Source organism: Pristiophorus japonicus, chromosome 16 (assembly GCF_044704955.1).
Source record: "Pristiophorus japonicus isolate sPriJap1 chromosome 16, sPriJap1.hap1, whole genome shotgun sequence".
Taxonomy (NCBI): domain Eukaryota; kingdom Metazoa; phylum Chordata; class Chondrichthyes; family Pristiophoridae; genus Pristiophorus; species Pristiophorus japonicus.
Genome location: NC_091992.1, coordinates 91,765,299 through 91,790,605, shown reverse-complemented (window position 1 = coordinate 91,790,605; position 25,307 = coordinate 91,765,299). Strand labels below are relative to the sequence as shown.

Here is a 25,307-nt window from a genome sequence, read left to right as displayed (position 1 = left end):
TCACAGTTCTAAAGACCTTCAAAGAGCATGACGTAAATCAAAGAGCCATCACTTTCAGTCAGGCATATGGCTAACAACTGCAATACTCTATTTAGATGGAGACATTCAGTTATCGTTCAATTACTTTATATTGTCCAGATCGAATATTTTGTGACAACTATAACTGTTGCTTAGCTTTTGCGATTTAGCCTCATTTTTAGACACCACCATCCAATTAAAAGGGAATCTTTGCTTTGCCATCACATTTTGAATCATACAATCAAAGCAATTTACCACACAGCAGAAGTCATTCAGCCCATCGTGGCTGCACAAGTTTGAAGTAGACCATAATCCAGGAAAATTCGTTGGCAGACGAGTTGCTATTGGATTTTCCACTCACTCATGTGAGTAGGGCCAATGCTTACATAGGATTACATAGGAGATACGACACCGAAACAGGCCATGCGACCCAACCAGTCCATGCCGCCATTTATGCTCCACTTGAGCCTCCTCCCGTCTTTCCTCATCTAAATCTATCAGCATAACCCTCTAGTCCCTTCTCCCTCATATGCTTCTCTAGCCTCCCCTTAAATGCATCTATACTATTCGCTTCAACCACTCCCTGTGGTAGCGAGTTTCACAATCTCACCACTCTTTGGGTAAAGAAGTTTCTCCTGAATTCGCTATTGGATTTCTTGGTGATTATCTTATATTGATGGCCTCCAGTTATGCTCTTCCCCACAAGTGGAAACATTCTCTCTGTATCCACTCTATCAAAACCTTTCATAATTTTAAAGACCGCTATTAGGTCACCCCTCAGCCTTCTTTTTTCAAGAGAAAAAAATTACAGAAGTCAAACCTCCAAGCACCAACAAAAGCTCATCCTAAAACAATCTACTTGACAACATATCACTGTATTGGTGTATGTGCTGCGTGGCTATCTTTCCGTTTGTGCTGCATATAGAATGTGATTGTCATATAGCCCGTCTGGCTGATTCATTTAATATAAATATATGATAAATTTAAGGAGAGCTTTTATCTTCTTTTATTTTTGGGACCTGGTACAAATAGAGGAAGCTGTTACTTAATCAGATTCATGGATTCTTTCTTCACAAATGTTTCAGATAATAATCAAGGATTATGAGTCTGGGAAGAGCACACAATATCATCTTCATATATAAAAATCTTCCATCTGGCTTGAATCCATTACACTCCAAATATTTCTCTTCCAAATGTCATAAAATTAGACTTTCCCTAAAGCCCCCCACCGCCGGATTGCCACCCAAAAAGACCACTAAGATTCTTCAAATAATGCTGGCAAAACATTCCATAAAAAAGGGAAAAAATACCGCCTGGCGAGAAAATGGATCTTACACGTAGATTCTCGATGGTTTCTCGGCAGTTAAACGTAAAACTTGACAAAATGAGCTATTCTTACCAGAATGGACGGTAAGTACTCAAAATTTAGACCGAGGCTGCGGTTGGGCCTAGGGAGGGGGGAAAACTCAAAAAATATTTTTTCAATGAAACAAAAAATTAAAATTTAGAAAACATTCTCAAGACCCTTTTTAACTTAATTGTCATGAAAGAATTTTAAAATAATTATTAAAAAAAACCTTTAATTTAACTTTCTTTGCAGGGTACTTACCTACCGCCCTGTTTCCAGCAGCTTTTCATGGGTGTTTTTTTCGATCTTACGTATGGGTCCCCGTTGAGGCAAAACTTGGACGGTTTTCTCGGTGGTGCACGCAGATGCATGTGGGTGGTCTCCTCCCTAGCGGTATTTTGAAAATGTCAGTGCAACTCTTTAAAAAATGAAGAGGAAACTTCGCCGGGTGGTTTTCCGCCAAAAAAGAGCTGTACCGCCGAGAAAATTGCCGAAAATGAAGAGGAAAGTCTAGCCCATAAATATTTAAAAATATTTCATGATGGTTTCTTCTGACCTGGAACCAGAAATTTACACGTCCTTACTAATCTGCAAACCTCCCTCACTAACACGTGACCTCTAATTTACCCCAGACTGTGTCATTTCATAGAGATTGATGGCCTTAAAGTGACATGCCAGTGTCAGCTGTGGCTCAGTGGGTGGCACACTTGCCTCTGGGTCAGAAGGTTGTGGGACTTGAGCAAATAAATCTAAGTTGACACTCCAGTGCAGTGCTGAGGGAGTGCTATACTGTCAGAAGTGCCATCTTTCAGATGAATTGTTAAACCAAGGCCCTGCCTGTTCTCTCAGGTAGTTGTAAGAGATCCCTTGGCACTATTTCGGAGAACAGCAGGGTAGTTCTCCATGGTGTTCTGGCCAATATTTATCCCTTAATCATTGTAACAAAATTAGATTATCTGGTCATTATTACATTACTGTTTGCGATAGCTTGCTGTGTGCAAATTGGCTGCCGCGTTTCCCACATTACAACAGTGACTACACTCCAAAAGTACTTCATTGGCTGCGAAGCGCTTCGAGACATCTGGTGGTCGTGAAAGGCGCTATATAAATGCAAGTCTTTATTTTTTTCTTTCATGCCATGTTAAATACAGCTCTGGCTTAGCCGCAGAATAATACACTCTGCATTACATGGCATAACACTCCCGCTTACCATGAGTTACATGACAGGATAGCCAATAGTTGTAATCAATAAACCATGTAAAACGAGAGATTTTTAATTAACTTCCTTATTTGGTAATTAATGTAAACAAAAAACCTGGACTAACTCAAAGAGAGAATTGAGGAAGAACTGTTTGAGGTGCACAATCTCGACAAAAGCACTGGAGCTCTGAAATTAGCCCATGAAAGGCCGATGCTATTTTAGCAGAGGCGTCAACCCATTAAATCAGTTAATCGTATCCCATAGCATAATTTCAGGCCTTTCATTTTTAGTTACGGGTTTACTTTATTTTTAAAGTGAACAAATATAAGACTGGCTGGCACAGTGGATGAGTAAAATGCCCTTTCACCTTTGCAATGAGGGTTGAAATTCAATAAAAGATGGTAAATTAGTTCAGTGCTGACTCAATCCACATTCGAGCAGGTGCAAGATTACAGCACAAAACTGTCGATAATTTGGAACTAATTAGCACTAAATTGGAATCTCACTCAGAGATGTCACAAGGACAGCTGGTACAGGAAAGAGAAAAATGAATAAGGATATTCATCAAGCATTTGCTGACATATATTACTTGGGCTTTGCTCTAGTGGTTTATGATTTCATTAGAAGTTTTCAACGAAAGCATTGCCTTTAACTCACTAGCAGACATCTTCCATTAAGAAGTTTATATACATTAACTGCACTGCAAGGTGTAGGTTACTTCTGCTCCAAACGTATAGCTATAACAACCTACTCTCTTTACTACATTACTATGTGTCCACAATACTTTGAATAATTTCTCCAATCAATAATGTAGTGGAAATTTAATTCAACAATGTGATTCGCATTGTCAATAAATTCAACTCACTCTGAAGAGGAATCATCTACACAATTAACTAAGGTATTCTGCCCTTGTTGCCATGATCCCTAACTGATCATCAATGTACACTGGAGCTTGACATTAATGTTGGGCAATCACAGGATCGACAGGTGACAAAGGTTTCCCAAAATGATGCACAATAAAATAGTATTTGCCTTTCATTCACAGCTGTCCCATCAATAGGTACTTTATCCAGTTTCCTGCATGATACATGTGCTACTGTGAATCCACTGCTATTTTGGGTGAGTCATTCCAATACTATTCTTGGCCCTGTTCTCATTCAAAAGCTCATTCAAGTCTTGGGAAATTTTCAAACAATATAATAGCCTCAAAAGAGTTGTTGCAGTCAACCAAGGATTAGTCAGCGATGATTCACAAGCAGAAAAACAGATGGTGCTCATCAAGGTGTGGGATGTAAATGTTGCTGAGGAGAAATGTGTTCCATTTTTGCCACCCAGCTCACACATAACACCGGCCAGAGGCAAAGTAAAGCTCCTCCTGCTCTGGTACAACAAGGTGCTTCATCCTAGTGCTGTGGACCCAAGGCTACCAAGAACAGGGTTAAGACTGGCTGAACTCATTTCACAAGGGATCCGTATAGCTAGCAGAGAGGGCACACTATCATCTCACCAATAATGATCTTTCTTTAATAAGAAATCACAGGAAAAATTGCTTATTTAGCAATTACACTATGATTTTCCAATTACCATTAAGTGTGATCGGCAGAGAGAGGGTAGGGAAAACCAACTCCAATGGCACCTTCCTCCTGACGAAATACTTAGAACACGGCCTTGTCATAACCAATACCCTGTTCCGTCAGAAGAACAAATATAAAGCCTCATGGCAACTCCCTTACTCCAAGCGCTGGCATCTGCTAGACTACGTCATCATCTGAGCGAGGGATCGCAAAGACGTGCGCATCACCTGCGCCATGACAGCAGCTGATGATTGCTGGACAGACCACCGCCTAATTCGCTCCGTCATCACCATCAACATTGCCCCAAAACAGCGATGGCAACAGAAACAATGCCGCAGGAAAATCAACGCTGGAGCACTCAAAGATCCTGCTGAGAAAGCCCTATTCAGCCAACGACTCCCAATGACCCAGAGACGCAGAGTGTCCACAGCACCTGATCTGCACTCAAGGCTTCCATAATTAGCACCTGTGAAGAGACGCTCAGTCACTCGACCAGGAAACACTAAGACCGGTTCGACAAGAATGACCAGGAGATCCAGAAGCTCATATGCGGCAAGCTCAAGGCATTCTTGGACTGAAAGCAGCAACACAACTCGAGGGCAAGAAAATAGCTCTACAGACGTCTGAGGTTCAACAGAAAACCTGTGACCTAAAGAACAGATGGTGGGTGGAGAAAGCACAAGAAATCCAGCAGCTAGCCGACAACCAAGACGTGCGAGATTTCTTCAATGCAGTCAAGACGAACTACGGCCACTGGAAGAAGCACTTCGAGGATCACCTTAACCGAGACTCTGTCTTCGACGTGAGTGTCCTCGACTCCATCCCCAGAGCAGGCCATCTGGCACCATCCTCAGCACAACCCCAGCCTGGCACGAGATTGAAAAGGCCACCCGACAACTGAAGAACAACAAGGCATCAAGAGCAGATGGAATCCCCGCTGAAGAACTGAAACATGGCGGAGAAGCACTCCTGGCGCAGATCCATGACCTCATCTCTCTTATCTGGAAGGAGGAGATCATGCCGGGAGATCTCAGAGACGTTGTAATCGTGACCATCTTCAAGAAAGGTGGCAAGTCCGACTGCAGTAATTACAGAGGAATCTCCCTGCTGTTGACCAACGGGAAAGTCATCACAAGAATCCCCTTCAATCGTCTTTTCCCTGTGGCTGAAGAGCTCCTCCTAGAGTCGCAATGCGGATTCCATCCACCAAGGGGCGCGATGGACATGATCTTCACTGCGCGGCAGATACAAGAGAAATGCAGGGAACAGCACCAACCCTTATACATGGCCTTCTTTGACCTCACAAAAGCCTTCGACACTGTCAACAATGAGGGATTATGGAGCATCCTCCTCAGAATCGGCTGCCCCCAAAAGTTTGTCACCATCCTCTGCCTGCTCCACGATGACATGTAAGCTGTGATCCTGACCAACGGATCCATCACAGACCCAATCCATGTCTGGACCGGGGTCAAGCAAGGCTGTGTCATCGCATCAACGCTCTTCTCGATCTTCCTTGCTGCAATGATCCATCTCACCCTCAGCAAGCTCCCCGCTGGAGTGGAGCTAAATTATAGAACAAATGGGAATTTGTTCAACCTCTGTCGCCTCCAGGCTAGATGAAAGGTCGTCCCATCCTCCCTCATCGAATTACAGTATGCAGACAACGCCTGCGTCTGCGCACACTCGGAGGCCGAACTCCAAGCCATCATCAACACTTTCACCGATGTTGTGCATGAATGCCTGTTTACTGTGTGATGTCTGTAACACTGTTATGCCACATTGAATGTACCCTTATACTGTACACACCTTACTGATACACCAGAGGGTGCTGCTGCTGGAGACCTAGGGGTTGCCTGCACACGGCAGATAACCCAGTATAAAAGGGAACTCGCAGCTTGTTGTCGGCATTCAGGAGCTGCAAATAAAGGACTTCAGGTCGACACTTTAAGTATCATACCCTGCCTCGTGGAGTCATTACTAAAGGTGCCTATATATGCTACAACTGGCGACGGGAATACGAGGTCACGATCTACACGCTCAACATGTCTAACCTCAGCAACCTTCAGCAATTTACAGAGGGGGAAGATTGGGATGCTTTTGTGGAAAGATTGGAACACTTCGTTATAGCCAACGACCTGGACGGGGGCACACCGGCTACACTACTGAACAAACGCAGGGCCATCCTGCTTAGCAGTTGTGGGCCCACCATCTATGGTCTCGTCAGGGACTTACTAGCCCCGGAGAAGACAACCACCAAGAGCTATGAGCAACTTGTAACAATCATACAGGAACAACTAAAACCGAAAGAAAGCATCCTCACAGCCAGGCACCGGTTTTACACTTACCGGCGACCTGAGGGCCAAGAAATTGCCAAGTATGCTGCACACTTAAGAAGACTAGCTGCACCATGTGATTTTGGCGACCACCTTAATGAAGCACTAAGGGACATATTTGTCATCGGAATTGGACACGAAGGCCTCCTACACAAATTGCTCTCGGCTGACATCACGGTCACCCTGCAGAAAGCAATTCAAGTGAGCCAGGCCTACATGGTTTCGGCCAGCGACTCCAGGCGAATACTGACCCAGGATTCTAAACTGGCGAATGCAGTGCACCGCATGGATACTTCTAAAGGCAGAAATGCTGCCCCGAGTCCTGCAACCCTGAGTCCGCCACATGTGGCAAACCGGATGGCCCCGTGCTGGCGCTGTGGAGGACCGGCGATGGTCCCATGCTGCTGGGCAGGAATTGGATGAACCGGGTCCACATCAGGCGAAGTGGCCCTGTTGAAGAAAATACCCCCACAGCCCTCCTGCAGGCAAGCCAGGAAATGGCTGCAGCACCAGCAGCACAAGGAAAAACACTTGTAATCAAAATGGCCACCACCATGCCACCAGTGAGTGTGGAGGAGCATCACATGACACCGAGCGGCCAATCGGATTTGAAGGCGCCCTTAAAGGAGACCGGTAACCAAAGAAATTCAAAGGGAAAGTTTCAACTATTTGAGTACACAGACTCTAAAGCTAAAGATGCGATTAAAGGGTGCAATTTGAAAATGTATGCAATGTAACAATGAACTGTGATGCCCCTTGCAGGAGACACACACAGGCAGTGGGAGCAGACCCACTACAGGGACAGTGGTCAATGGGCAGCCCAGCCACCACCAGTGGCAACCTGCACCAGACCAGCCCTACAGCCCCTGACCACCAGGGCCAACACCAGGAGCATGAGGCCAATACCCTCCAGCTTCCCTGGCAAGTCCTGGGATGACCTGACCCTCATCCCAATTGGTGGACAAGGAGCCCACCCAGTCTTGTGGCCCTGCCCACCACCCCACAACTACCCACATCACAGTGTATACACACCACCCACTGCTGCTGTGGCTACCTCCCCGAGGGATCCCACAACAGTGACACCCACTTGGTTTGTGTGTGAGGGAGGGCAAACGTACGAGGCCAGCCTCAGGCACAGGGGTCACACCTGGCAACCACACAACCCTCATCACAACCTCCCATAGCCTCCACTGATCACCTCCCATAGTCATGACAATAACGATATGAAAAATGCTCAGGGGAGAGTATTGTTGTTTCTTTGCTGTGTGATGTCTGCAACACTGTTATGCCACATTGAATGTACCCTTATACTGTACACACCTTACCGGTACACCAGTGGGTGCTGCTGCTGGAGACCTAGGGGTCGCCTGCACACGGCAGGTAACCCAGTATAAAAGGGAACTCACAGCTTGTTGTCAGCACTCAAGAGCTGCAAATAAAGGACTACAGGTCTATACAGTTTAAGTATCATACCCTGTCTCGTGGAGTCATTATTAAAGGTGCCTACATACGCTACAATCCAAGGCGTATGAGAACATGGGCCTTACACTAAACATCCGTAAGACAAAGGTCCTCTACCAACCTGACCCTGTCACACAGCACTGCCCCCTGGTTATTAAAATCCACGACGAGACCTTGGACCAAATGGGACCATTTTCCATACCTCGGGAGCCTACTGTCAACAAGGGCAGATATTGACGACAAGGTCCAGCACCGCCTTTAGTGTGCCAGTGCAGACTTCGGTCGCTTGAGGAAGAGAGTGTTTGAAGATCTTGACCTCAAAACAGGCACCAAGCTCATAGTCTACACAGAGCAGTGGTGATATGGCCCTCCTATGTGGCTTAGAGACATGGACTATGTACAGCAGGCACCTCAAAACACTGGAGAATTACCACCAACATTGCTTCCGCAAGATCCTGCAAATCCATTGGCAGGATAGGCGCACCAACAGCAGTGTTCTAGCTCAGGTCAACATCCGCAGCATGAAAGCATTGACCACACTCGACCAGCTCCATTGGGCGGGCCACATCGTCTGCATGCCTGACACGAGACATCCAAAACAAGCGCTCTACTCGGAGCTCCGACACGGCAAGCGAGCCCCAGGTGGGCAGAGGAAACGTTTCAAGGGCACCCTGAAAGCCTCCTTGAAAAAGTGCAACATCCCCACTGACACCTGGGAACCCCTGGCCCAAGACCACCCAAAGTGGAGAAAAAGCAACTGGGAGGGTGCTGAACACCTCGAGTCTCTTCGCCAGGAGCAAGCTGAAGCCAAGCGTCGACAGCGGAAGGAATGCATGGCAACCCAGGCACCCCAACCTCCCGTTCCGCCAACCACCATCTGCCCCACCTGTGAAAGAGACTGTAGGTCCCGCAATGGGACTCTTCAGTCAACTGAGGACTCATTTTTAGTGTGGAAGCAAATCATCTTCGGCTCCGAGGGACTGCCTACGATGATGACAGGCTTAGTAGAGCACGGCACTGCCGGTGCCAGGTTCTCTACCTTTTATTTTTATATATTATTCCTATTAACTTCTTTCTAGGCCCCAAAGCCCCAGACCATCCTCACAAGCTGAGAGAATGACTAGGTGTTCTTCCTGAAAACCACCGCCTGCGCTACCCTCCTTTTGGCTGCAAGGAACTGCCTGAAAGCAGCAACAAAGTGACCTTTGAACAGATTTTCTCACCCTGCCAGTTGGAAAGTGTGAAGCATTTTTTCACTGATAACATCCCAGATCGGAAGCTCGACAACAGTATTCAAAGGGCTGAAAATTGCGGCCTTGCCGGGTACATACGATGTGCGCACACACCTGAACAGGCCTCACAAATGCAATGCGTATGCGCCGAGAAACGGCTTTGCGATCTGTCAAAATGTCTATTGCCCAACTCTTGGCCAGCGAATGTTCTTCAAACTCTTACACCTGGTAAAAGCAGCCATATAGCCTACTGTTACCAGCGTACAAGTTTAAAAACAGAGAAAAATGTAATTTTAGTTAATTTAATCACTAAGGTAAGTTTATTTTTTAACCCTATTAAAAAAAAATTTTTTTAATTCAAAAATATATATTTTTTTCTAAAACATTTAATTACATTCAATTTCAATTAATTTTAAATATGTTAGATGTTTTTCTTAATTATTATATGTTTCTTGTTTTTTGGGGGTATTCTCATTGATAGCAATGGGAGCTCGTACAAAACGGAGTTCCCATTATTATCAATGAGAATACCAGATGTTGATTTGTGGTCCAGGCCCACGTGATCCCAGGATACGAATACGTACCTGGAAGACATGTTCCTGTACGCTGGACTGCGAAACTAGGCCTCCGACCACGATCCTACAGTCCTCCGAGACCACCAGCTATTTTCGGCAAAACATTTCCAGTTGGAGGCGTTCGCCCGCAGGAAGCCTCTGACCGCAATTTTCCCCCAATATTTAGTATGACTTCTGATTGCATGCCTCTTGAAACATAAGAACATACATAAGAACATAAGAATTAGGAACAGGAGTAGGCCATCTAGCCCCTCGAGCCTGCTCCGCCATTCAACAAGATCATGGCTGATCTGGCCATGGACTCAGCTCCACTTACCCGCCCGCTCCCCATAACCCTTAATTCCCTTATTGGTTAAAAATCTATCTATCTGTGATTTGAATACATTCAATGAGCTAGCCTCAACTGCTTCCTTGGCAGAGAATTCCACAGATTCACAACCCTCTGGGAGAAGAAATTCCTTCTCAACTCGGTTTTAAATTAGCTCCCCCGTATTTTGAGGCTGTGCCCCCTAGTTCTAGTCTCCCCGACCAGTGGAAACAACCTCTCTGCCTCTATCTTGTCTATCCCTTTCATTATTTTAAATGTTTCTAAAGATCACCCCTCATCCTTCTGAACTCCAACAAGTAAAGACCCAGTCTACTCAATCTATCATCATAAGGTAACCCCCTCATCTCCGGAATCAGCCTCGTGAATCGTCTCTGTACCCCCTCAAAAGCTAGTATATCCTTCCTTAAATAAAGTGACCAAAACTGCACGCAGTACTCCAGGTGCAGCCTCACCAATAACCTATACAGTTGCAGCAGGACCTCCCTGCTTTTGTACTCCATCCCTCTCGCAATGAAGGCCAACATTCCATTCGCCTTCCTGATTACCTGCTGCACCTGCAAACTAACTTTTTGGGATTCATGCACAAGGACCCCCAGGTCCCTCTGCACCGCAGCATGTTGTAATTTCTCCCCATTCAAATAATATTCCCTTTTACTGTTTTTTTTTCCAAGGTGGATGACCTCACACTTTCTGACATTGTATTCCATCTGCCAAACCTTAGCCCATTTGCTTAACCTATCCAAATGTTTTTGCAGCCTCTCTGTGTCCTCTACACAACCCGCTTTCCCACTAATCTTTGTGTCATCTGCAAATTTTGTTACACTACACTCTGTCTCCTCTTCCAGGTCATCTATGTATATTGTAAACAGTTGTGGTCCCAGCACCGATCCCTGTGGCACACTACTAACCACCGATTTCCAACCCGAAAAGGACCCATTTACCCTGACTCTCTGCTTTCTGCTAGCCAGCCAATTCTCTATCCATGCTAATATATTTCCTCTGACTCCGCGTAGCTTTATCTTCTGCAGTAACCTTTTGTGTGGCACCTTATCGAATGCCTTTTGGAAATCTAAATACACCACATCCATCGGTATACCTCTATCCACCATGCTCGTTATATCCTCAAAGAATTCCAGTAAATTAGTTAAACATGATTTCCCCTTCATGAATCCATGTTGCGTCTGCTTGATTGCACTATTCCTATCTAGATGTCCCGCTATTTCTTCCTTAATGAGAGCTTCAAGCATTTTTCCCACTACAGATGTTAAACTAACCAGCCTGTAGTTACCTGCCTTTTGTCTGCCCCTTTTTTAAACAGAGGCTTTCCAATCCGCTGGTACCTCCCCAGAGTCCAGAGAATTTTGGTAGATTATAACGAATGCACCTGCTATAACTTCCACCATCTCTTTTAATACCCTGGGATGTATTTCATCAGGACCAGGGGACTTGTCTACCTTGAGTCCCATTAGCCTGTCCAGCACTACCCCCCTAGTGATAGTGATTATCTCAAGGTCCACCCTTCACACATTCCCGTGACCAGCAATTTTTGGCATGGTTTTTGTGTCTTCCACTGTGAAGACCGAAGCAAAATAATTGTTTAAGGTCTCAGCCATTTCCACATTTCCCATTATTAAATCCCCCTTCTCATCTTCTAAGGGACCAACATTTTCTTTAGTCACTCTTTTCCATTTTATATATCTGTAAAAGCTTTTACTATCTGTTTTTATGTTTTGCGCAAGTTTACTTTCGTAATCTATCTTTCCTTTCTTTATTGCTTTCTTATTCATTCTTTGCTATCGTTTAAAATTTTCCCAATCTTCTAGCTTCCCACTAACCTTGACCACCTTATACGCATTGGTTTTTAATTTGATACTCTCCTTTATTTCCTTGGTTATCCACGGCTGGTTATCCCTTCTCTTACCACCCTTCTTTTTCACTGGAATATATTTTTGTTGAGCACTATGAAAGAGCTCCTTAAAAGTCCTCCACTGTTCCTCAATTGTGCCACCGTTTAGTCTGTGTTCCCAGTGTACTTTAGCCAACTCTGCCCTCATCCCACTGTAGTTCCCTTTGTTTAAGCATAGTACGCTCGTTTGAGACACTACTTCCTCACCCTCAGTCTGTATTACAAATTCAACCATACTGTGATCACTCATTCCGAGAGGATCTTTTACTCGGAGATCGTTTATTATTCCTGTCTCATTACACAGGACCAGATCTAAGATCGCTTGCTCCCTTGTCGGTTCTGTAACATACTGTTCTAAGAAACAATCCCGTATGCATTCTATAAATTCCTCCTCAAGGCTACCCCCTGCGATTTGATTTGACCAATCGATATGTAGGCTAAAATTCCCCATGATTACTGCCGTTCCTTTTTCACATGCCTCCATTATTCCCTTGATTATTGTCCGCCCCACCGTGAAGTTATTATTTGGGGGCCTATAAACTACGCTCACCAGTGACTTTTTCCCCTTACTATCTCTAATCTCCACCCACAATGATTCATTAGAGCCAATATCGTCTCTCACAACTGCCCTGATATCTTCCTTTATTAACAGAGCTACCCCACCTCCTTTCCCTTCTTGTCTTTCTTTCCGAATTATCAGATACCTCTGTATGTTTAATTCCCAGTCTTGGCCACCCTGCAACTACGTTTCTGTAATGGCCACCAAATCATACCCATTTATAATGATTTGTGCCGTCAACTCATTTACTTTATTTCGAGTGCTGCGTGCGTTTAGGTAGAGTGTTTTATGCTAGTTTTTAAACCATGATTTTTAGTTTTGACCCCTCCTGCAGCCCCTTTATATTCATACATATTGTCCGTTCCTATCACCTTGTGGTTTACACTTACCCCAGTGCTACTCTGCTCTGTTGCCTCCTGCCTTTTACATTCTTTCTTGGGATCCTGTTCATCTGAGCTCTCACCCATTCTAACTAGCTCAGACATATAGGGCAGTCAATTCCACGGGAATTCTTCCAATCTCCTGCCATAACTTCGGCGGATGGTCAGTGGAAATGCCAGAGAAATGGTTTAAAACATTTCCAAGTATGATACCAAAACCGAGAGGTTGTAACTATCAGGAAGGACTGAACAGACTGGGGCTCTTTTCTATAGAAAATAGAGGTCTTTAAAATTATGAGGAGGCTTTATAGCAATGTTTCCATTTGTGGGGAGTCCAGAACAACAGGTCATAAATATAAGATAGTCATGAATAAATCCAGTAAGGAATTCTGGAAAAACTCCTTTACTTAGAGAGTGGTTAGAATGTGGAACTTGCTACCACATGGAAGCAAAGAGCATTGAAGCATTTAAGGGGAAGCTCGATAAATATACGAGGGAGAAAGAAATAGAAGGATATGCAGATAGGGTGAGATGAAGTAAGATGGGAAGAGGCTCGTGTGAAGCATAAACACCGGAATAGAGCTGATGGGCCGAATGGCCTGTTTCTGTGCTGCAAACTTGATGTTTCTCCGGGATTTCCTCTAACCTTCTGTCGAAGTTATCGTGGGAGAATGGGGACCCCCTGTGGAAATTCTGCCTCATTCATTTTTGTATGAGTTTTAAAGAGGTTATTATAACTGAATTAATATTTGATAATTATTTTGGCAGGAAACAAGTAATAAAAGAAAAGAAAGACTTGGATTAATATAGCACCTTTCACGACAACCGGACGTTTCAAAGCACTTTACAGCCAATGAAGTACTTTTGAAGTGTAGTCACTGTTGTAATGTAGGAAGTGCGGCAGCCAATCTGCGCACAGCAAGCTCCCACAAACAGCAATGTGATAATGACCAGATGATCTGTTTTTTTTCCGTTATTTTGATTGCGGGATAAATTTTAGCCAGGACAGCAGGGATAACTCCCCTGCTCTTCTTCAAAATAGCGTCATGGAATGTTTTACGTCCATTTGGTTTAACATCTCATCCGAAAGATGGCACCTCCAACTGTGCAGCGCTTCCTCAGCGCTGCATTGGAGTGTCAGCCTAGAGTTTTTGCACTCAACTCCTTGGAGTGGGACTTGAACCCACAACCTTCCAACTCAGAGGCAAGAGTGCTACTCACCAAGCCACAACTGACACTGCGATGCCGCAATCATGCACCGCAATGACAAGGGGCATATGGAGGAAGTGCTGATCAAGAAAATGCTGGCCCACACCCCAGATTTTCTATCTGTTAATTCAAATGGATAGAACGGCAGGCCATGTTTGCGAGCCCATGATCAGTGCTCACTGGGGGCTCCCAATCAGCCACACATTTTTGGGTTTGATGTTGAGGAGCACTTTGAAAGTAAAGTAGTCCCTCTAGAATTTTATGCCTCTTTAAGTCATACAAATTAATTATGCTACTATCTTGACAGAAGACTTTAAAACACACACGAGAATTCAATTTCTGCAGTGTGTTTCGTGGCAATTTGAACTTGCAACAACTTTCTGTCCTACATCATTACAACACCATTTGCTTTTTAGAGCTGTTACAGCTCTTGTACATTTAAAACAAGTAAGGAAATACTTCACATAATCAAGCTATTGAAATGTATTGCCATTTCAGAGCATTGTGTACAAGATGCAGAGCCATCGGAAGGGCGTGACATTTGGAGTATACTGTGTGAAGATCTCAAAGTGTTGAATGTTAAGGATCTAACCATTTCAGCTGTGCCTGGAAAAAAGAAGTTTATACCAGTTACGCCAGTTACGTTTCTAATACATTGGGCACTACTGTTACATATCCTGAAAGAAAATTATTAAAATAATGTAGAATATTTGTCTGAGGCATGCTGGTTCACGAGATGTCTGGATTGCAAATTGCTTATGGAGTGTCCGCTGTGGCTCAGTGGGTAGCACACTCACCTCTGAGGGAGAAAGCTGTGAGTTCAAGTCCCACTCCAGGGTTTTGAGCACAAAAAAAATCTAGGCTGACACTCCAGTGAAGTGCTAAGGGAGTGCTACATTGTTGGAGGTGCTGTCTTTTGGAAGAGATGTTAAACCAAGTGCTCCCTCAAGTGGACGTAAAAGATCCTATGGCACTATTTCGAAGAAGAGCAGAAGAGTTATCCCGGTGTCCTGGTCATAATTTATCCCTCAATCAACATAACAAAAAAACAGATTATCTGGTCATTATCACATTGCTGTTTGTGGGAACTTGCTTGTGCGCAAATTGGCTGCCGCGTTTCCCACATTACAACAGTGACTACACTCCACAAGTACTTCATTGGCTGTAAAGCGCTTTGAGACATCCAGTAGTTGTGAAAGGCGCTATATAAATCCAATTCTTTCATTTCTTTCAAATTGATGACTAGATATTCTATGCACTGACTTGTCCAAACATGACATTATATGCACGAGCCCCGAAAAATCAAATCACAAATGCTTTTACTCCCTAATTTCTCCAAAAGTTGGAGAACTGGAAAATGTGAACCTGGCACCAGATTGTTCACTTGGACGACCAATGGCATTGTAGGAACAGCCAATAAACAGCACAGAGGAAGTAAAACAAAGGACACAATTTTATCCTCCATCCAACAACAGGTTGGCATTTGTTGTTTCGGTGACGTGCTATGGTGGCGTGGCTGAGACTGCTGTGGGCAACAGCTGGTATGAATCCACATCCTACCACTCTAACACGTCCAGATTCCAGTGTGGTGCCCGAGAATGGAGCCATTTCTCTCTCCTTTTCCCTCTTTTATTTCTTGCTGTTGTCACACACTGAACACTGATGGCATCACCATGACATCATTTAGGGCCTGGCACTGGGCCAGTCTAATGCTATCCAGTCAATGTGTAATTATTGATGTTTTGCCATTTTGTTTGGGGATGGCCTATGAAAACAGCAAGCGTCCTAATTTTCTAATAAAAAACTGTAGATGATAAACCAGTACTGATTGGTAATTATTGTGTACAAATGCATCCAGATGCCAGTTAATTCATGTAGTGGAAAGTGTGAATTCTGTTCCTCTTGCCAACAGGGCTATACGGGAAGGATTCAAGCACCGGCCATGGCTATCGTAGTGGAGGACCAGACTTGCATAACTTCATCTCTTCAGGCTTTGTGACACTAGGACGAGGACATCTCAAGGGTACAGTACAAACCACTTCTTTGCAAAAAGTGCTTCATACTTATAATCTGCCCTCCAAATTCTCCCATGATGCAATGGAGGTGTGCCCATTAGAAGGGAAGGGAATTTTAGTGTAGGTTTTCGGAGGCACAGGACAATTAAAATGATAATTTTAACACATATTCGGTGATAAATCTAATTTAGCTCCTTGTATTGTGATTACAAAGCATGGGATTTGTTCATTGTGGTTAGGCTTTGCATCAATAAGCCCATGCAAATGGCAGACAATGTTCTGCAGGAATGCAGCCATCCGTGTAGTAATGCAGTTGCCTGTTTGTATTAAAACTTGACATGTTGATGCAAAAAAAATTGTAATGCTATGTTACACTGTGAGGTAATAAATATATGTGTTAATCATTTCCGAACAGAAAGGTGTGAGGACTTCCAGGTTATGGCTGTGCTGTCAAGTCTGAGTTGCCAGACACAGACCAGCTTCTCTTGTGTAATGGTACCTGTTTTCACATGTTTCCTAGTCATTGACAACAGGAGTTCAAAAACAGGAGGGAAGAAATATTTTTAAAAAGGGAAACTCATGCATGCTGCCCTGTGCACTGCAACAACCCAAGCCCATTCGGGTGTTGCAATCTCCAATTCTGCTTTAGCGCGTTCCCAAAATATAATTGTCCTGGGCATTCCCCTGCCCCTGCCCATCCCAATGGTTCCCAGGGCAGTATGCCATTCTCTGCCACTGCCCATCTCAATGGTTCCCAGGGCAGTATGCCATCCCCTGACCTTGACCATCCCAGTGGTTCCCAGGGCAGTATGCCATTCCCTGCCCATCCCAATGGTTCCCAGGGCAGTATGCCATCCTCTGCCCATCCCAATGGTTCCCAGGGCAATATGCCATCCCCTGCCCCTTCCCATCCCACTGGTTCCTAGGACAGTATGCCATCCCCTGCCCCTGCCAATCCCAATGACTCCCAGGGCTGTATGCCATTCCCTGCCCCTGCCCATCCCAATGATTCCCAGGCCGTATGCCATTCCCTGCCACTGCCCATCCCAATGATTCCCAGGGCAGTATGCCATTCCCTGCTCCCGCCCATCCCAGTGAGGTTGAAGTTCTCAGCCACTCTCTCGTGATGCCGACACTTTGTGCGAGTAACCCTGGATACACCTTGTAGTATTGTTGGGGCAACATGAAGTCAATACCTACACTGAAGCAAAAATGAAAAACCATAGGGAGAGCTTAATTAGAGTTTAGAATTAATTTAGCTCCAAATTTGGTTGTTTCATTTCCTTTTCTACTACATATTATCTCATCTGTAAGTTTGCAAACTCATATATATATATATAAAAAATAAAATATTTCAAAACATACACACAGACATATACATCCAAATTGTTCCATGTACAATTTATCCAACAGTTCATTCACCATTTACAAGCAGTGTGTTTATTGAGGTAGAGAGTTCAGTGCATTGCAGTTTTTACATTTATTGAGCTCTTGCAGGCAGATACCATGACAAACGTTCTGTGCATGGTTGCTACCAGTGAATCTTTGTCTTGCCCTGTGGGTCACCATAATACAGATGGCAGTGCTGTGTTGATGAAAGCACATTTCCCGAAAGAGTGTTTTTATGAGCTGTTTAAATGTCTATTAGAGCGCTTCGATGTGCCTGATTAACTGTGGACACAGTGAATGGACAATCAATTAAAGGCAGAAGCCCAGCTTTCCATTTTTCTGCTGCCATTTGAACCATCAATCCTTCATCTTATCTGATCTAACACAACTTCAGCCTTCTGTGCAAAACACTGGACACTATAATGTTGAAGTTTTGTTGAGTGAATGTTTCAGAATTTCTCACAGCCCATATTACAGATTTTGAAAACTGAAAAGTCAGAAGTGTGATTTGAAAAATTCTTCAAAAAGCTTTTGCTCGCTGCATTGTCACATCAATTTTCTTGCACGCCAGTGCTCATTAGTTCTTAATGGGCAGCATTACAAAAGGACAGTGGACAAAAAAAATGCTCAACAATTTTCACAAAGCATAACTCTTCCAATTCCAATAAAGAAGCACTTGACATCTCTTTAACATTTCTGTGAAGAAGCAGAAAGCATTTTGCTATCAATGCAGTGGACCACGGAAACCTGCTTATTCTGCCAGCCCGACTAGAAATTAGCATTCCAGAATCGACATTTTAAGGAGATAACTGCAAGTACCAATTTGCACAATTAAAAAAAATGTATGTTGGATGATATGTAGTAATGTAGGTGGTGCGGGCTACAACTAGTTGGGCCTTTGCTGGGAAAGTGAAAACACTAATTGAAGCAGTGCATTTATATCTATATTGTGCTGGTACCAGGGCAAGTGGGTCAGAATAATTTTCATACAGATATTTCCACTAATTGCCCATTACAAGTGTTTCCTCATTGTCACGGAACATAGCATCCCTTTGAAAGCTTGTCTTCACAGTCATAGTAAAAGGGTTTGTAAACGGGCTGTTTATAGCATTCGCCAATTAGTAAAAGTAGCCATCAGTCAGATGCCTGGAGAGGTAAGAGAACCTTATTGCACAGCACTAACCTTTCCAGCACCATGGGCCAAGTTACTGTTGGGCTGCAGGTGCCCTCAATGAGTATAATCATCAACAGACTTTTGCTCCTTTGGAATCTGAAGATAGGAATGAGGATTGGCAAGGATATGTCTGTGTCTGTGACATGGTCCAGTCCAGTCAATTTTCAGGTCTGTCCAATCTGATTGGCTGAAACTCGGGCTCCATAGGTCAGATTTTAATGGCAGCATTTGTAACAACAACAACTTGCTTTAAAAATAGCACATTTAACGTAGTAAAATGTCCCAAAGCGCTTCATAGGAGCGTTATCAAAACAAAATTTGACACCGGCCCACATAAGGAGATGTTTGGTAAGATGACCAAAAGCTTGGTCCAAAAGTTAGGCTTTAAGGAGCATCTTAAAGGAGGAAAGAGAGGTAGAGAGGCTGAGGAGTTGAGGGAGAGAATTCCAGAGCTTAGGACCTAGGCAGCTGAAGGCACGGCCACCAATGGTGGAGCAAGTAAAATTGAGGATGTTCAAGAGGCCAGAATTGGCAGAGCGCGGAGATCTTGGGAGATTGTAGGGCTGGAGGAGGCTACGGAGATGGTAATGTTGATTCCACCTCTAAAATCGGACAGCAGGGCAACAAAATAAAACAGATAAGGGAAATGTAATCGGTGGAAAGAAAGGTTCGAATAAAGTACAATAGTTAGAAGTGAGCAAACTGTTAAGTTAAAAATAACAAAAATAAGGCCGAGAGACGGAACAGTGAAGAAGTGTGAGCATCACTTGAGGATAGGGTAGTCATATAGTCTGCTGACACTCATTGGCAAGGCCTGCACATGAATAATGGCCACATGGGTAGGGCACTGGCAGGTAATTCGTACTATTGGGACTGTACACCAGCAAAGGTTCAGGAGAGGAGGCAAGAAAAGAAAGAGCTGTGATCAAGAATCTAACAAGAATATTTATCAAGGGTACTGACAAATTCTTATCTCTTTCAAAGATGAGTTTGGAGCCGACTGGTCTGTGCCCAGGAGTGAATGATGGCTAAATTTGTCCCGCCAAATTATATGAAGCAGATCAGATGATATTATCATTCTCACTACGATTCTGCCATCAGGCACCACAGATGCTACTGAGTGGACGAGTTTGTCCTTTCTTGCCAATTAACAAAGGAGAAGTCAGACAGCAAAGCTATGAACTAACAATGTCTATTAACCTAAGAATCATAGTTAGCAGCTCTTAAACTTGCAGATTGAGTCGGCAAATAATCAGTAGATATGGTTCATTGGCAAAATAACAAAGGTTTCAAAGTTATGTCACAGTAATTCAGCATCAACGGCTTGCTAATTATAAACTCACAGATCAGTGTCTGAGATTGATAGCACAAACTTTGGTGGCACAAAGTTTTCTGGAAAGTTTTGGTGTAACTATGGGACAAAAGTGGCTATGCTCCATTTATCCACCAGTTTTATCCTGAAACATACGTACGCATGAATTTCCTCAACTGCTTGTGCTTCTTCTGAGACACATCCGTCAAAATCCTCTGCTGCACGTTTACATAGCCCTACCCCTATGCAAAAGATTAGCTCACTGGATTTGCACCAGTAAATATACATCCAAAACTTTGGTACATCACGGCTGGACATCACCTGATATCGGCATAACAGATTCCTGGAGTTTGACAGTGATTTTATTCCCAATAGTTTTACATTTTTTTTATTACTGACTCCTGCATTATACTTAAGCAAAGTACTGTCAATCTCAGTAAACCTGAGCATTCCTGCCCCCGCCCAGCGGGAAGAAATAAACAGTTGGAATAGTCATGGGAATCCCCAACGACACCCTTCTGCAGATACCAGACAATGAACTCCAACAGTTTCTACTGCAAAGACTATTACAGAAAGAAAAAAAACTCAGGACTTAAGACTGAAATTTAATGTAAAAAAACAGCATCTTATATATCCTTACTTTCCAAAAAAACTTCCTTAATTTTATTGACCTGTCTGAGTGAACTATGTGTGAGAAGAGTTCAGGCCTTTTTCTGTCAATCACTTCCCACAGCCATGTTGGTACCCCCGACAACCTCCAAACCAAAGAAGCACGAGCACCTAGACATGCCATGTTGCCCATTTACTCCTTAGCTTCTTAGTTCTTTGTTCACAAGGGTTTCAAACAGGTCCAATTCGGCAGGACATCTTTATAGCCCCCTTAACAAGCCATCCCAGGGACTGTCGTCTTGATTGCTTGTTTTCTATTCCTGCGGTGGAAAGCTTTATTTGTATAAGCTTTCATGGTTCATTAGCATTAGCTCTTTCCTTTCCCATCATTCTGTCTGACTTCTGACTCCATTTTGAAGACACATTTAAGGCAATTCTTAGGGGACTTCTACTAGTATGTGGCTATAGCAATATGAAGGTATCTGCAGGAGTGGCTTTTAGCAACAGTACCAAATATTATGGCCGGAATTTTAACCAGGAGGCGGGTTAGGAATGAGGCAGCTCAGAAGCAGTCAGGAAACCCCGGAGAACGGGTTTCCTGTGGACCCCTGACAAATTTAACGGCATGGCCTGATTTGGATTTGAAGCCTCTGTTTCCCACCTGCAGCCAGTCAGATGGAGTGGCTGACTGGCTGCTGGTGGTTAGGCTGTGGAGGGAGGGAGAGTACTAGGCCGCAGGGAGGAGGGAGGGAGGGTTCGGGTGGGAGTCGAATGGTGGTCTAGGGGTCGGACTCGAGCATTGGGCGGGGGGGCGGGGGGGGGTGCGGGTGGTAGGGAGAGAATATCAGGGACCAGAGGATGATCGGGCGGCAGGAGGGAGAAAATATTGGGGGACAGAGGATGACCCTGGGGGGGCGGGGGAGAGAGGTTGGGGGGAGAGAACATAAGGGGCGGCCTGAAGATCATCAGTGGTGGGGAGGTGTTGGGGGGGCAAGAGGCCGAGAAGGTGATCGGAGGCCTGGTCGGGGGGGGGGGGGGTCGAGGGGGAATATCAAAGGTCTGAGGAGGATATTGGAGGCCTTGTGGGGAGTCTACGATCGTGGGGGGTTGGCTAGGCAGCGATGCTGGATCCAGGAGGTAAGTGTAAAGACTTACATCCTGGATCCAGTAGTCCTCGCCTGCCATTAGCTGTCAGGTTTCCTGAGGCTCGCAAATCCCGCCCAGCCACAGTTAAATTTGAAATGCTGGTTAAATCTGAGGCACACCAGCCTCATTATAATATTTAAATGGGCCACCCTTCTCCTGTGAGTGGATTGGCTGCCCGCCCTCCATTCCACCTCCGTTAAAATAGGAAGTGGGTGGGTTGGAGGTGGGTTCTGGTCGGGATTCGGTCTTTTAACACTTTAGCTTCCCAGCCGTCCCCAACCCATTTTTTGGGATTAACATTCCCCCCTATATTTTTTTGAATGGAATTAGTGGAAGATTTTTTGAACTGAACTAAAATTATAGCAAAAAAATCCAACCTGGCTTGTCGCGCTGGCAAGGCGTTGAACTGATGCCAAATCGGAATGATTTGGGTCTCCTCAATAATTGAAACACTCACAATGGTAGCGTATTTGGAAGAAATATCGGCTGCCATTTCCATCTTCTTTATTTATATGCTTTTAATGTCCTAGCAATGAAAACACAGATAAGTTGCTCAGTCTAACCTGTGACAGTGAAGTCAAATGTAAAATGACTTCCTGCTACTGTCCAGCGCGTGGTTTTAACGGGACTTGCGATGAGTTGGGCTCCTCTGCTCATCTTTGAAAACGGAACTGAAAATCTGGATTCTTTCTTTGAAAATGATGCATGCATGGTCGCGTAGGAAATCATTTTCTCACTTTTGCCAGCTCCCTTTTACACTGATGAGGTGAGTCCAATTCAATATAAATCCTGTTAATCCAGTGGCAGAGAAGGTGGGAGACCGACAGCCACGATTTCTCACTCACACCGCCATAAATTTTCACATCAGTGAAACCAGCCACAGGATATGATACCTCCAAACTCTCAGACCCTGATTCCTAAAACACAGCTCTGAGTGCAAATGATTGAATTCTCTGTCCTTCTTCCCACAATCACACTAATGCGTTAAATCATTCATAAATAGTGTCATTAAGCTCTTTTGTAACATCATTAACACTTTTAATTAGTTAATGTTAGCAAAACAAACAAATATGTTGCCTTGCACTTTGCTAATCCTTACATGGAGGTGTTAAAGGGCCCTATCCACCATCATTCATAGAAACATAGAAACATAGAAAATAAGAGCAGTAGTAGGCCATTCGGCCTTTCAAGTCTGCATCGCATGCAATAAGATCATGGCTGATCCTCTATTTCAGCATCATATTCCCGCTTTTTCCATGTTCGGCAGTTTTCAGCTACAAGCCTGGTCAACACAGCTACTAAAGGAAGCTGAGAACTTATATGGAGAAGCTCAACGTCGCCATCTGTTAAATATCTTGATGCAGAGAATCAATGGCCTGATTAATCTCGCACACTACTTATCAGCAGAGTTGCCAGCAATACACGGAGATTCTGTTGTCTATTTTAGTAAACTCACCCATCTTACGATTTAACCTTTACATTTTTTGATTTTTTTTTGTGGAGAATTTTCTAGCTGCAAATTTATTTTCGGTTTAAGTTTTCTTTTGCTTCCGCCAACAATTTTGGTGCGAATGGCAAGTCCCACTGCAGGACTCCGAGAGTACCGGGATCGACCACCAATCTGGGCTCTCAGCTGATCTCAGCCAGGATGGTCACAGGTGTGCTTAAAACAGCCTCAAACTCCAAGCTATAGAGATGGTGAGAGGGGGGGGGGGGCGTTTTTGTTTGCCTGTTTATTACCCAATGGTTACTAATGCACACGTTATAGGGTAAGTTATGACTCGTTCCCCCCCCCCCCCTCACCCCCCACCCCACCCCCCGCCCCTGTGGAATTAGCTTGCTGGTTGTCACTTTCTAAGATCCCACATAAAGACTGACCATCTGGATGAGTGACCTGAGTGTAGTCACCAGCCATGCAACTCATCATCATCATCATCTTCATAGGCAGTCCCTCGAAATCGAGTAAGACTTACTTCCATTCTAAAAGTGAGTTCTCAAGTGACTGAACCTTCCAATATGGGAATTACAGTTGCTGTCACATGTGGGACAGACAGTCGTTGAAGGAAGGGTTGAGTGGGGAGTCTGGTTTGCCGCACGCTCCTTCCGCTGCCTGCGCTTGTTTTCTGCATGCGCTCGGCAATGAGACTCGAGGTGCTCAGCGTCCTCCTGGATGCTCTTCCTCCCCTTAGGGTGATCTTTGGCCAGGGATTCCCAGGTGTCGGTGGGGATGTTGCACTTTATCAAGGAGGCTTTGAGGGTGTCCTTGAAATGTTTCCTCTGTCCACCTGGGGCTTGCTTGCCGTGTAGGAGTTCTGAAGTAGAGCGCTTGCTGTGGGAGGCTTGTGTCGAGCATGCCGACAATGTGGCCCGCCCAACGGAACTGATCAAGTGTGGTCAGTGCTTCAATGCTGGGGATGTTGGCCTGATCGAGAACACTGACGTTGGTGCGTCTATTCTTCCAGGGGATTTGAAGGATCTTGGGGAGTCATCGTTGGTGGTATTTCTGCAGTGCTTTGAGGTATCTGCTGTATATGGTCCATGTCTCTGAGCCATACAGGAGGGCAGGTATCACTACAGCCTGTAGACCATAAGCTTGGTGCCAGATTTGAGGTCCTGATCCTCGAACACTCTCTTCCTCATGCTACCGAAGGCTGGGCTGGCGCACTGGAGGCGGTGTTGAACCTCCTCGTCTATGTCTGCCATGCAGCTGCAGTCCAGAATCAATCAACATTTTCAGAAGAATGGGGAAAAAATTGGAGAGGGAAAAGTATTTTGAAAATTCCTTTTTTTTAAGAATGGATCTTCCTGCAAAATGCGGGAGGGACTTGGTGAAAGATCAATAGCTGGGTGCTACTTATGTGGCTTGTGGACAATCCGTGTTTGCTAATTGCTGAAACATCATGAAAACAAACCCTCATTTGTAAACCTACATTTTAACACATCAAAAAGAGTTGGTCAACTGTGTGATCTCTCCACCACCTCCAATTCCGCAGTCAGTGACAACGCCTCAGGCATTACCCTGGAATTTCTGCATAAACCTCACCGTCTCTCTTCCCACCTTCAACAAGCTCCTCAAACGATATTTCTTCGATCCCACTCCTGTAACTTTAAACTCCTCTGAACCCCCTGGGATGCTCCAGGGGACACTTGTTAGATGAAAGTTGTTAATATCTACCCATTAGCATCTGATTCACACAGCGCTTCATCAAAAGGGAGGTGCAATGCCTCTCGGCTGTTACTAGATGTCTTTACCAGGTTGCAAAATCCTCCACAGAGCATTACGCTCAGCAAACAAATAAATGGTTTCCAGTTGGGAAGTAAATTTTGCACTAATGTTGTTGTCCTTTATCTGGAAAGGGTTTAGAAAGCACTATAAGGCAGATAGACAACTTCTGGTGTGCAGTGGCAGAATGAGAACTTTGCTCCACTATGTGGCAATCAAGGAATGGAGGGATATCAGAGATGCCTGCTCCGGGAAACCTTCTACTGGCTTATTTGCGAGAGGAATTGACAAAAGTCTGGGAATAGGCCACCTTCT

At 44.5% G+C, this 25,307-nt stretch overlaps 1 protein-coding gene across 1 annotated transcript in view; it reads left to right on the top strand.

Moving 5' to 3' along the window:
* Window positions 1-25,307, top strand: part of LOC139227102 (protein shisa-6-like) — a 567,191-nt gene that overhangs the window by 124,446 nt on the left and 417,438 nt on the right. The window contains exon 4 of the mRNA XM_070858169.1: window positions 16,037-16,147. Coding sequence (XP_070714270.1) covers window positions 16,037-16,147 — 111 coding nt within the window. The remainder of the gene's footprint in view (window positions 1-16,036; window positions 16,148-25,307) is intronic.